This window comes from Conger conger, chromosome 5, assembly GCF_963514075.1.
Source record: "Conger conger chromosome 5, fConCon1.1, whole genome shotgun sequence".
Lineage (NCBI taxonomy): Eukaryota > Metazoa > Chordata > Actinopteri > Anguilliformes > Congridae > Conger > Conger conger.
In genome coordinates, this window is record NC_083764.1 from 62,821,924 (window position 1) to 62,835,499 (window position 13,576).

At 44.9% G+C, this 13,576-nt stretch overlaps 1 protein-coding gene across 1 annotated transcript; it reads left to right on the top strand.

Annotated features, from left to right (window-relative positions):
• Window positions 1–3,904, top strand: LOC133128081 (E3 ubiquitin-protein ligase TRIM35-like). The gene is made up of 6 exons (XM_061241324.1): window positions 1–408; window positions 1,393–1,488; window positions 1,573–1,803; window positions 2,146–2,168; window positions 2,830–2,948; window positions 3,378–3,904. The coding sequence occupies exons 1-6, from the start codon at window positions 1–3 to the stop codon at window positions 3,902–3,904; spliced, it is 1,404 nt and encodes a 467-aa protein (XP_061097308.1).
• Window positions 3,905–13,576: the final 9,672 nt, after the last annotated feature.

The window sequence follows — 13,576 nt, forward strand, 5'->3', positions numbered from 1 at the left end:
ATGGCGTCTGGATCTCCTTCTCTCCTGGAAGAGGAGCTCACCTGTCCTGTGTGCTCTGAAATCTTCAGGGATCCTGTTGTCCTGAGTTGCAGTCACAGCTTCTGTAAGGCCTGTCTGCAGCAGTACTGGGATCAGAAGGGATCTCTGGAGTGCCCAGTTTGCAGGAGAAGATCTTCGAAGGAAAATCCTCTCACAAACCTGTCTCTGAGGAATATCTGTGAGACGTTCTTAAAGGAGAGAAGTCAGAGAGCTGAAGCAGGATCTGAAGTGTTCTGCAGTCTGCACAGTGAGAAACTCAAAGTCTTCTGTTTGGATGATCAAATACCCATCTGTGCTATCTGTCAAATTTCCAAAAAACATGAAAACCACAAAATGCGACCAGTTCAGGAGGCTGCAGAAGAGTATAAGGTAACTGGTTATAACGCAATTTACACATTCATCATTTCTTTTTATTAACTTTATATTTTAAATTTCATCAGAAAATTCTTGCAGATTAAAAATGATGTGTTTTGCTGTCATCTACTGAGCCCTTGGTGAAAGTTATCAGACTGAAAACAGAAGTATAATTAACATTGAATATTAAAATGTTTCATTATTTCACATTCTAATGTAAGTATTTACTGTATTTCCAAAGTGAAATGATCTGCACAAGGAGCCATTTTAGTTCTCAGGCCTGACTGCAGTTGGAGCTCCTCACTACGTGTCACATGACTGACAGAGAGAGACAGGAGGGAGGGGCAGGAGTGTGGAGACGTTCTCAGAGCTGTGTTTGGGAGCAGTGCTCAGCATGGGACAGTCGGGGTCAAAGTTCATGCTCAGATAAATGTGTCCGACACAATGTGGTCTCAGATGGAAGATCACTGTTAATGTGTCATGAGAGACTAAGTATACATTGTAGGATATTTTCATTTTAAAACATCTGGATATTGAATGCCTCACAACAAGGAGGTTCTGGGTTTGAATCCCGGTCAGCCGGGGGCCTCTCTGTGTGGAGTTTGCATGTTCTCCCCGTGTTTGCGTGGGTTTCCTCCCACAGTCCAAAGACATGCAAGTTAGGCTGATTTGAGAGTCTAAATTGCCCGTGGGTATGAGTGTGTGAGTGAATGGTGTGTGTGCCTTGCAATGGACTGGCGACCTGTCCAGGGTGTATTCCTGTCTTTCGCCCAATGTATGCTGGGATAGGCTCCAGCCTCCCTGCGACCCTGTTGAGGATAAGCGGGTTAAGATAATCGATGGATGGATGGATTGAGTTGAATTTTGTCTCTGAAAACAAAATAGAGCCTTTCTGTCTCCCCTCTGTCTGAGCAGGGACTCTTGTGCTGTCCGTAGGCAGTGAAGTTTACTGTGGGTCCGTTTCCTCAGTAAAGTGTGGACTCTGTCATTTCTTTCCAGGAGAAACTCAGGACTGAACTGGCTCCACTGCAGGAGAAGCTAGAAGCCTTTAATGCAGTGAAGCTAATCTGTGATCAAACAGCAGAGCACATCAAGGTACTGAACTGAGGCCTTTAAATCACAGATTGAAAATGCAGCACTGGATTGTTCTGAAATGATGGTGAATAATGTTTATTCCAGAGCCAGGCCCAGCACACAGAGAGACAGATAAAGATGGAGTTTGAGAAACTTCAGCAGTTCCTAAAAGATGAAGAGGCAACCAGGATCACTGCACTGAGGGAGGAAGAAGAGCAGAAGAGTTGCATGATGAAGGAGAAGATTGAAAAGATGACAGAAGAGATATCATCCCTTTCAGAACAGATCAGAGCCTTAGAACAGGAGCTGGGAGCTGAAGACGTCTCATTCCTGCAGGTAAGACCTGTTCACTCTGTGTCTGTAGGACTCTATGTACACTGCTGTTAATGCTCACACACATTCATTTATACAATATAGTATTCTCTATTCTTGTAAAAGTCATTCAATCTCCTCAAAACTTAATCAAGCAGAATTATTGTCTTGCAGGGAAAGTGTTTTAAATCAACTTTATCGTGCAACATACACTGTACACATGTATAACAGTGTTAAAGCAGCATATTTATTTTTCTATGTCATAGAATATCAAAAGTTATTTAAATATATTAATGTGGTTCCTAACATGGTGTTAATGGACTGAGTATTGGCTCCAGTGATAATAATTCACTCTCTTTATTTCAGAACTACAAGGACACACAAAACAGGTAAAAAAACTCCATCCTCTCTCATCAGGTTAAATATCAAGAGTAGTTTATTACCCTGCAGTGTTCTATCAGTGAGCTACTGTGGAATGTGTTTGAAATGCCTCTCTCTCTGTAATAATCACTGCAGCTTTAATAATGACTATGGAGGAACATTTACAAATATTTACAATATTATTTGCCTCAAATATAAATACCCCCCTTCCCCCCTCCCACACTCCTGTGTGTGTGTGTGTCTCTCAGTGGGGCTGTGAGTGTGTGTTTCTCAGTGGGGCTGTGAGTGTGTGTCTCTCAGTGGGGCTGTGAGTGTGTGTTTCTCAGTGGAGCCGTGAGTGTGTGTCTCTCAGTGGAGCTGTGTGTGTGTGTCTCTCAGTGGGGCTGTGAGTGTGTGTCTCTCAGTGGGGCCGTGAGTGTGTGTCTCTCAGTGGGGCTGTGAGTGTGTGTCTCTCAGTGGGGCTGTGAGTGTGTGTCTCTCAGTGGGGCTGAGAGTGTGTGTCTCTCAGTGGGGCTGTGAGTGTGTGTCTCTCAGTGGGGCTGTGTGGCAGAACGCTGGGAGGGATGGAGCCATTTTCTAACAGAATGAAGATCTGATGTTGCTGCTGATAATCTTCTATGGTAATGAAGCCCCGCCCACAGCACAAGTGACTCCTGAATATTATTGCAGAGCCCAGTGCACCCTGGGGGATCCAGAGAAGGTCTCAGGAGCGTTGATTGATGTGGCCAAGCACCTGGGCAATCTGAACTACAGAGTGTGGGAGAAGATGCTGGGGACTGTTCAATACAGTGAGTACTGGGGGCAGGGAGCTCCACATTGTCACTGTACAGGGGGAATCTTCAGCATCCTTTCCACAAGCTGATGAAGCCAGTCAGAGTCCTATTGGTCCTGTCTGTGTAAGAGCCCTGGAGTGAAGAGACTGAGCACCAGTCCTTAATCTCACTGTTGCTCATAATAAAATGCTGCTTTAAGAGTGATACTGTATTTAAGGGGCTACAGAAACACTGACAGGCTTTGCTCCTTCTTAAAAAGATTATACTATCCTTGTGACTTAAGAAATATTATTGTCTTTTGGTTCTGCTGCTTCTCTCACACATGTATCTGAGGTTATAATGGTTGTTGTTGTGAAACCCAGTTTATATCATGAGGACCCCATTGTGTCTGACGGTTTCCCTTTGTGCAGCTCAGTGCTGATGTCTCATTCTCTGTCCCTTCAGCTCCTGTGACTCTGGACCCAAACACAGCAGATCCCAAACTCTCACTGTCTGAGGATCTGACCAGTGTGAGACGCAGTGGTGAGAGACAGCAGGTTCCTGATCATCCTGAGAGATTTGATTGGGGGTGGTGGGTGCTGGGCTCTGAGGGATTCAGCTCAGGGAGACACTGCTGGGATGTAGAAGTGGGGTGTGTGGCCTGGCGGGTGGGTGTGGTTAAAGAGTCCATCAGCAGGAAAGGGGGTGGGTATGTGAGCCCAGCAGCAGGAGTGTGGAGTATAGAGCTGTGCGATGGGAAATACAGAGCCCTGACCTCCCCACTCACACACCTCACTGTGCAGAGGAACCTCCAGAGGGTCAGAGTGCAGCTGGACTGGGACAGGGGGGAGGTGTCATTCTCTGACCCCAGTGACAACACTCCTCTCTACACTTTTAAACACTCCTTCACTGAGAGACTGTTTCCAGTCTTTGGTACTCTGGGGACTGTGCGGATCTGCCCACTGAAGGTGTCTGTAAGTGTAAAATCATAACAAAATATTGTGTATAATTTTAAATGTAAATACAAACATTGTATTGTGCTTGATGAGAAATGTCTAATCTCTCTGATATAACTTCAGAATGTTATTACTGAGTAATTCCTGTGGTATATGGTGGTACTGTAAGTACACTGGTGTGTGTGTAATGAGTCATTCCTGTGGTATATGGCGGTATGTAAGTACACTGGTGTGTGTGGAATGAGTAATTCCTGTGGTATATGGTGGTATTGTAAGTACACTGGTGTGTGTGTGTGTGTGTGTGTGTGTGTAATGAGTTGGGTGTAATAAATACAGCAGAGGAATCACTCCAGAGTGCTGCTCTTTTCCTGTGTGATGAGGCAAGTCTCTCTCTCCGGTGCAGTATGAACGCAGACAGAGACAAATACGCCCCTCCTACGCTGGGTTTGGGTTCTACACCCTACACCCCGGCCAGACCTCTTCGTTCAGCCTCCACAGGCCGCTTGGCACCTCCCCCTCTCCGAACTTCCACCTCACGCTCACGACTACTGTCTGTTCTGGCTCCACGGTGGTGGAACGAACTCCCCGCTGAGGTCAGAACTGTAGAATCTCTCCCCACCTTCAAGCGCAAACTGAAGACGCACCTCTTCAAGCAGCACCTCTCCCCGTCCCTCCCTACCTCCCTGTGAACCTTAATTGTTGTCTTTCTGTGATTTACTTTTTTGTGTATCGGTATTTTTAGTTTGGCTAGGTAAGCAGTGTTTGGCTAGTTAAGTTTGGTCACTTATGCTTTGTTTGTTTGTTTATTTTTATGTTTAAAAAAAATTAAAAAATAGGCCCTGGTCCTTATCCTTGTTGTACAGGTAGCAGTTGCAATTGTACTTCCCTCTTGGGTCTTTCAGCACACTTGTCCTTGGTTATGGGTATGCCTTTTTCGTACGTCGCTCTGGATAATGTAATGTAATGTAATGGGTTCATTCCACACTCACTTGAGCTGATCTGAGATCAGTTGAGAAACACAGAGCCATCATCATAAGCAGTGACGTGTGGTTGTGTCTTAAGCAGGGTCATGGTAACACATAAAAGGCCATCGCCATGGAGACAGCAGCTGTAGTACAGTGTGAATGTCACTCAAAGGTAACGTAAAATCAATCAGTATCATTTTGGAGTGGTTTCAATCCAATTCAAAACAGCACAGTACCAAACCATCTTTTGTGTTCATTGCATATTTCTAGGATTTTTATGACTTCTATCGTTACAACCAGTTTCACGTCATGGAGCGCAAAAAATTGTGATCAGCTTCATTCATAATTGATGGCATTTGGCAGACGCTCTTATCCAGAGCGACATACAGTTGATTAGACTAAGCAGGAGACAATCCACCCCTGGAGCAATGCAGGGTTAAGGGCCTTGCTCAAGGGCCCAACGGCTGTGCGGATCTTATACGATTGGTCAGCTGAGCGGAAATTGAAGAATGCGACGGCAAATCTGCCTGATCTTGTTTCCTGATCCTGATCTCTGGACATGAATTACACTCATGACACAGTCACACTCGTGTTATATACACACACTCATGACACAGTCACACTCGTGTTATATACACACACTCATGTTAAACACACTCACCGAGCAATTCATTATGTATCTTTAGACTTCTGCTGCTGTAGCCTATCCACTGAGAGTTATGATGCGTTGTGCGTTTCGAGATGCTTGTCTGCATACCACTGTTGTAATGTGTGGTTATTTGCGTTACTGTCACCTTCCTGTCAGCTTTGGCCAGTCTGGCCATTGTCCTCTGACCTCTCTCACTAACAAGGCGTTTCTGTCTGCAGAACTGCTGCTCACTGGATTTTTTTTCTCTTCACCATTCTTTGCAACTCTAGAGACTGGTGTGCATGGAAATCCCAGCAGATCTGCAGTTTCTGAGATACTCAAACCATCCTGTCTGCCACCAACAATCATTCCACGAACAATGTCACTTAGATCACATTTTCTCCCCATTCTGATGGTCGATGTGAACATGAACTGAAGCTCCTCACCCGCATCTACATGATTGCATGCATTGCACTGCTGCCACACGATTGGCTGATTAGATAATCGCACGAATAAGTTGGTGTAACAAAGTAAAAATGTTCCTAATGGATCATGTATCTTCTCATGTCATATAGCAACACACACTCATATAATAACACATGTAATATGCACACACTCATATAGTGTACACACATGTAATATGCACACACTCATATAGTGTACACACCTGTAATATGCACACACTCATATAGTGTACACACATGTAATACGCATGCAATCATACAGACAAACACATCGTGTCAGGTCAGGTCAGAACTCTTGGTTACAGTTGCTCACTTGTGTGGCTTGTGCATCTCCCTCCATGTGTATCTAATATTTACAGGGATGTTCTGGGCTAGAGTGACTATTACAGTGACTATCTCTTCTATGTCATGACTAGACACCACCTGCGGTTTCAATCTGTCATGACATATTGTGACAGCTAGAACTCTGTCCTTACAAAGGGAAGGTTAGACCTGTTTCTGGGGCTGGACCTCATTACTGTCTACAATAAGGGTGGGACCCCAAATAGAGTTTTGTTTTAACTATTTATTATTGTCTTGTTTTTGTTTCTTTTCTGTGTTCATCTCCATGTCCAGCTCACTCTGTGAAATGTGCTGAAGTCGGCTGTGTTGGTGCCTTGCATGGCAACCAATCGCTGTTGGTGTGTGAGTGTGTGTATGAGTGGGTGAATGTTGGTGGAGCTACACAGGAGCCTAACCAAGCCCAGCCTGGGCGCCACGGCGACCGTCTCCAATGGCGTTTTCGTGCAGAAGGGCTTGGCGATGAAGGGTCCCCTCCTCTCCTCTGTCCGGAGCGTCTCCCAGTGTGGGAGCAGGAGCCTGCAGCCTGGACTTCTCCAACACCGTTCACACAGCCAGAACCATGAACCACTGGATCACGGACCGCACCAAGGGTCTCCCCCACGCGGGCGTGGCCGCCGCACAGGCGTGGGCGGGGCTCCTGGGCCCCAGGACTGCTCACCTGTCCCCAGGTGAGGACGTTCCCCTGTGACCCGCTAGAGGCCGTGGATGCACCACTCTGTTCACATGCTAATAGCCCAGCTAAAACAAAAACATTCTCGTAGTGTTGCCGCCACGTTGTGGCAATGTTGTGATGACATTGACAAAACATTCCAGTAACATTGGGAGAACATTTTGTGTTATCTGGGATGTGTGTCAAATAATGTCTTTTTTTATGCATTCCATCAGTTCCTCTTGCTCCCCACAAAATGTTTTGTCTTCCACTTTTCATCAATAACTTGAAGGTTGTAGCTTAAATCTTGTAAAAGTACATCTAAACAGGAGTGTAAGCCTTAGATAACAGAACTGTGCTACGAGTGGAACGGCAGTTCCTTAGAAACGGCTCACTAGCGCTTTTCTTTCTCCATTTAATGTCTCCCCATGTGCCGATTTGTTAAGTTATTGTGTTATGTGGACAATATAGAAATATTTTCCCTACTGCACTCTCTGACTCTGACTGTAATGTAACATTGTTACATTACATTACATGTGATTTGGCATATGCTTTTATCCAAAGCAACTTACAGTTGATTAGACTAAGCAGGAGACAATCCTCCCCTGGAGCAGTGCAGGGTTAAGGGCCTTGCCCAAGGGCCCAATGGCTGCGCGGATCTTATTGTGGCTACACCGGGATTAGAACCACCGACCTTGTGGGTCCCCGTCATTTACCTTAACCACTATGCTTCAGGCCGTCCTTCTTTGCGTAACAAGCTGACTGTTCCTGCTCAGGAACACTGTGCTGCCCCCTGTTGGTGTAATCACATGCAGATCTGTGAGCTGCTGTACTGCCCCCTGTTGGTGTAATCACACACAGATCTGTGAGCTGCTGTGCTGCCCCCTGGTGGTGTAATGTGGAAGTGTCCCTCGCTGCCTGGCGTCTCTCCCGCCGTGTCTGTGCACGGGTGCTGCAGGTTTTCTGTCGAGGCAGAGCTCCACATGAAACGGCCTCTCTCTTAACTTGGGGTGTCAGCTACATGTTCCACAGACGCAGAGCCGACTTCAGACACGTGTGTGAGAAACGCCCCTCTCACCGAGGCACAGTTTGCACACCTGTGCTGTGTGTTCCACAGCTCTGTCTGTGCGTCCTTAGTGTTTTTATTGGAGCTTAAAAAAAAGTGTTAAATAAAACATTCTGGCCATGAATACAGGGGTACAATAAAAATGTGAAATGTCTCGCATGGAACCAGCCCCAACACCCTCAACTGCAGATGAAGCTGGTGAAGAATCCATCAGTCAAATTTACACCTTGTAAAAAAAACTCAAAAAACAGCCACTGCTACAAATCCTGTCCTGATTCATTGGCTCTTTGCAATGAAAATGACACTCCACCGCCCCCTCCTGGCAGAAAAGCAAAACGGCAGTATTACTCCTAGCAGCAAGCACACTTGAATTAATTCAAAGACTGTGTTATTATGTAACAGTTAATTATGGTTTCCTCCTATTCCCTGGGCTTAGAGCCACTGTATGTCTCCAAGGCTCTACAGAGAGCCAAGATGGAGGTCAATGAAGAGGGAGCCAAAGCATCAGTTGCCACAGGTGAGGGGGCTTTGACTGTGCTCCAGGACAGCCGCAGAGTGTGCTGCTGTTTGTTGGCACTGAGTGTGGAACAGAGGTGGAAAGTCCAGGGGTAGCATGAGATGCAGCACAATGTTCTGGTAGCAGAGGTGAGGCCTAGCGGCGTAGCCCAGGCCCACACTCCTAAACACTGGTGGAAGATCCCCTTCTCGCCTCATAATCGCTCACCTGAAGTGTCATGTTAGTTTGTGAAAGCTTGTGTGATTTGGAGGTAACGGCTGGCAGTTTGCCTTCATGTGAAATTCTGACGTTAAATTCGGGTGCCTCTTTGATCGTACCTCAAATGTGTAATTCAGTTGCCGTCGCCATCGGTGTGAGTGTGTGTATGAATGTTTATAAAAAAATTAAAAAAGAGTAGTGCACGTTGTGATTTAGGTCTTTTGTGTCTTGTTTCCCAGGTGACTCAGCAGCTGAGGGCCAGGTTCCTCCCCAGTCCCGTGGTCATTAAAAAGCGCATTGAAGGACTCATAGAGAGAGAATACTTGGCACGAACGCCCGAGGACCGCAAAGTATACACCTACGTAGCGTAAAGGAACACCTCAAACGGAGCGAGTGAAGGGCCGGCAGAGAGAGAGAGAGAGAAGGGGAAAAAGAACGAAAAAAATAATCCCTTTGGCCTGTTTTGCGCATGGACTGGGTAGTCCCTTTTACCTATAAACACCGGGAAACTGACTCTTCCTTCCATTAAGAACAAACAAAAAAACGCAAAAGAAAATGAAAAATAAATGTAAAATTTAAAAAGATGGCAGAAAAAAAAAATCCATTAAGTGTTGTAGATGATTTAAAAATGGACTCCCAGCGCGAATTCTGAGCGGAGGACGGAGCGCGCCTCGGGCCGTGGAGTGTGGCGCCCCGTAGAGATCCACTTCAGAGAGAATTCCTCGGGAAAACTGTGAACGCTCCGCATTTCTCTTTTTTTGTTGTTGTTTTCAATACTGTATAAAATAAAAAAGGAAAAAACAGGAAAATAAAAAGGTGAATAAAAATGTAAATGCCAAAATTTCTGTAGACAATTTTAAAAATGGCCACCCCCTCCTTCCCCTACTTTCACTGCTGATGTGAAAAGGATTTGTTGCGCCATGCTAGCTCCGCTGGAACAGGAGCGATCGGAGGGGTAATTGTTTTTAAATTCAAATGCTGTTCTGCGCTCGATTGATCCAGATCCACCAGAAGGTGGGGTTTGCACGTTTTGAGAGTATGTCTTTACCGTACAAACTCAGTAAAGCGTAGATAAGTATTTGAATCCAAAACAATTGTGTATTTGACCCAGGTCTGATTACCCCTTATTCCACCTTACTGTGTCTCATTGGTCCCTGGAGAACTGCAAATTTACTAAATGTAGTTCTTTAACCCCTCATTGGTTGCAACATTGTACATTCTCTAGATATCCTACTTTCCACGTCCTGAATCTAAAGCAGATTCTGGCTGTATTGTCATGGTAACGAGTGATTTCTTTATTTTTACCCCAGACCGAGTGGTGCACTTTTTTTAACAATATTATCAGTGGACCTGAGACGGGTGCGCGGGGGTTGGACCCAAAATGCACGACTCAGAAACAATGGTTAGATAAAGTCCCGTCAGGGCTTTATTCGGGACGAATCCCAGGAGCGTAGTCAAAACAAGCAATGTCCATACACGTAGATCCAGCCAAACAAAGAAAACAAACAAAAAACACGGTGCCGACGGAAGAGGCAAACTCGTAGTCGGTAGACGTGCAGGAAGGTCCGGTAGCAGGAGAGCCGTCAGCGGGGCAGAAATACAGGCGGACGGCAGGCAGAGTTGTAGTCGAGGGCGATGCGGAAGTCGAAACCATGAAACAATCCGCGAGGCAAAGGTACATTTTACATTATTGGCATTTGGCAGACGCTCTTATCCAGAGCGACGTACAACAAAGTGCATACCCATAACCAGGGATAAGTTCGCTGAAAGACCCTAGAGGGAAGTACAATTTCAACTGCTTTTTTTTTTGAGAACAAAAACAAACAGAGCAAAAGTGACCAAAGTTAACCATCCAAACACTGCTTACCTAGCCAACTAAAAATACCGATACACAAAGCAAGTCACAGAGACAACAATTAAGGTTCACAGGGAGGTAGGGAGGGATGGGGAGAGGTGCTGCTTGAAGAGGTGTGTCTTCAGCTTGCGCTTGAAGGTGGGGAGAGATTCTACAGTTCTGAGTTCGTTCCACCACCGTGGAGCCAGAACACAGTAGTCGTGAGCCTGATGTGGAGGTTCGGAGAGGGGGAGGTGCCAAGCGGCCTGTGGAGGCTGAACGAAGACGTCTGGCAGGGGTGTAGGGTCTGATTATTTTTTGTAGATAAGCTGGGGAAGACCCTTTAACTGCTTGGAATGTTTTGAATTTGATTCGAATTTAATTTGATGCGAAAACGGTAGGCGAAGACGTGGTCAAAAAACAAACGATGGTCAACGAAACAGAAATCAATAAACGATGGTCGGTAAAACAGGCTTGGATCGTAACGTGGCTTGGATCGTAACGTGGCTTGGATCGTAACGTGGCTTGGATCGTAACGTGGCTTGGATCGTAACGTGACTCAAACCGTAAATAATGCTCAACGTTGCGTTGTAAACAAGAGGCAGACAATTTCGCAGTGAACAGTAGCGCGACTGGGATATAAATGTAGGTGTAGACAGGTGTAGACAATTAGTTAGAGCGTAGCAAGGAAATGGAAAACAGGTGCGATGGATGACAAGTTTAACAAGGTAATTAGTAATCGTTAGTAATAAACCTATCCTGCCCTAGCATTAGTAAATTAGTAAATGACATGCACGAGAAACGTAAGGTAACATGAACACATGATTAGTTTGTTAGTTTCTACCCAATCCTCATCTAGCGTTAGTAGTTTTAGTAAATAGACAAAATAGAAACAATTAGGGTGTGAATGACAGAAAGAGAGAGAGAGAAAGGCGGAACGCAAGGTTTGCGGAAAGACATGTAAAAGTGTATGTTTAACCAATGACCAGTCTACGTAACAATAAACACTAAACGAACTAAGACGATAACCACTCAACATAACAAGGAAAAAAAAAATCGTAACGAAACATAACTAGACATGACAAGAAAATAAATCGTAACAAGAAATAAACGAAACAACATGACGAACCTAGACTAACATAATACATGATTAGACAATACGAGACTAAGACAAAATGAATAAACATAAAACATGGCAAAACAGAAACGTGACAGGACCGATCAATTTACCATCAAAAACCTGAGGGCAGAGGTCCTCTTTTTTATAATAAAAAAGAAATAGAAAGATATTTGTTTTGCCGTTTCGCAGGGGTAAATGCGCTAGTTACTGTTGTTGGTTGGATTTGGAATCATTCTGGAAAACCTATAGATTTTTTTCATTTATTATTTTTTGTGTGTGTGACTTGTACCGTCGGTCAGCCCCAAAACATTTCTCTTCCTTGTTTAAATATTTGGGTCTTCCACGCGCAGGTCACTGTGACTATAACAAAAGGAAATTAAATCGCTCCTTTGATTTTATTTATTTATTTATTTATTTTATTGTTGCTTTTCTTGCGGTTGCATAAGAGTGCTCCTTGGTTGTTTGTTTTTCTGTAGTTCCCTAACACCACTGTCACCATGTCTGTTGGCTGTGCTGTGTCCAAATTTTGGGTTCACCGTAAACGGTTTCGTTTTTTCGTTTGAGCCTTGGAATTGTAGTAGCGTCTTTTGGTGTGCATGTCCCTTGTGTCAGAAACGCTCCCTTTGAATTGTCTTTCATGACGTTATTTAGAATAGCGTATCATACCAGCCGTACACCGAATGGCGCTCTTCTGCTGTACGGACCATAGACGTGCAGCAGCGCCCTCTGCAGGCCCAACACGAAGCGTCAAGCTGCTGCTGCTTCTGGAGATGTGTGCGGTCCTGAGACGACCTGAGACGAGTCGGGCAAAGACACGTCTGGCGTAGCTTGAGCGACCAGGCCGTGAACACCCGACTGACCTGCAGAGGGCGACGGAGAGCAACGAGACACGGTCGCCCCGGGCGACACTGCAGCCAATTACGTGTGACCGGCAACACCACAGAGCAACGCCAGCCCGTGCAGCACATCCACTGGAGCGCTGCCGTACCCTCCTGAGATCCAGGGGTGAAAGTTTACGTGACATAATACAAGTGTCTTTAATGACAACAACCTGTTGCAGTGGTAATATTCTCACAAATATATTTTATTTAGTTTTACTGTAATGCCCCTTATGTTGCGATAAATGCTGTAGCTCAACGTAAATGTAGGAAAATATCGCGTTAGCCGCCTGAGGCTCAGAGTGAAAACGCCGGATTCAGCTCCTCTCCATCTGGACTGAAGACCGTAAGTTCTTTAGTTGAATCGGGTGAATTCAGTGGATAGGATTTTACCGACCTGCGCACGTACGTCAAACTCTGTACAAAGCAAACGTGGAGTCAGGTTAAGGTGGAGCAATTTACTAACTACACCATTGCTGCTGTGTACCTGTTAGAGCTTTGCAAAAGCTTAATTTATTTATAATAACCTTTATATCTCCTTTTCATCTCTTTGTCTGAATGGATAGACTAAGATGTAAACCACTAATTTATATTTTATAGAGGTTTACATCGAAAGGTTTCGTACAATCAGAACCCTTATGATGTACTTTCGGGAACTACACATCATTCTGTACTTTATATTAGTTCTGCTAGTCGTTTTAGGCCTAAATCTTAATTTTCTCTTACTCGTAATAACTTTTACTTAGAGATTCTATGTCAAAATAAACTTTCTATTTAAAAATCAGTGTAATTCCCAGAGGATCAACCTTAATAAGGAAGAAAATGCTGCCCTACGATGGCTTTCTAACATTAATGAACCTTCCCTCTCTTGCAGTGTTGGGGAAGTGACTTTCATCAAATAATGTGTTATTACTTCGTGACACTGGTGTAAATCTGCAGGCAGATCAGCCACTCAAATCTCAGTGGCACAATGCTGCCCCCTGCAGGAAGTGTCTCTGATAACCAGGCGTGTCTACCAGGAAGATCAAAGTACAAGTTTCTCACACA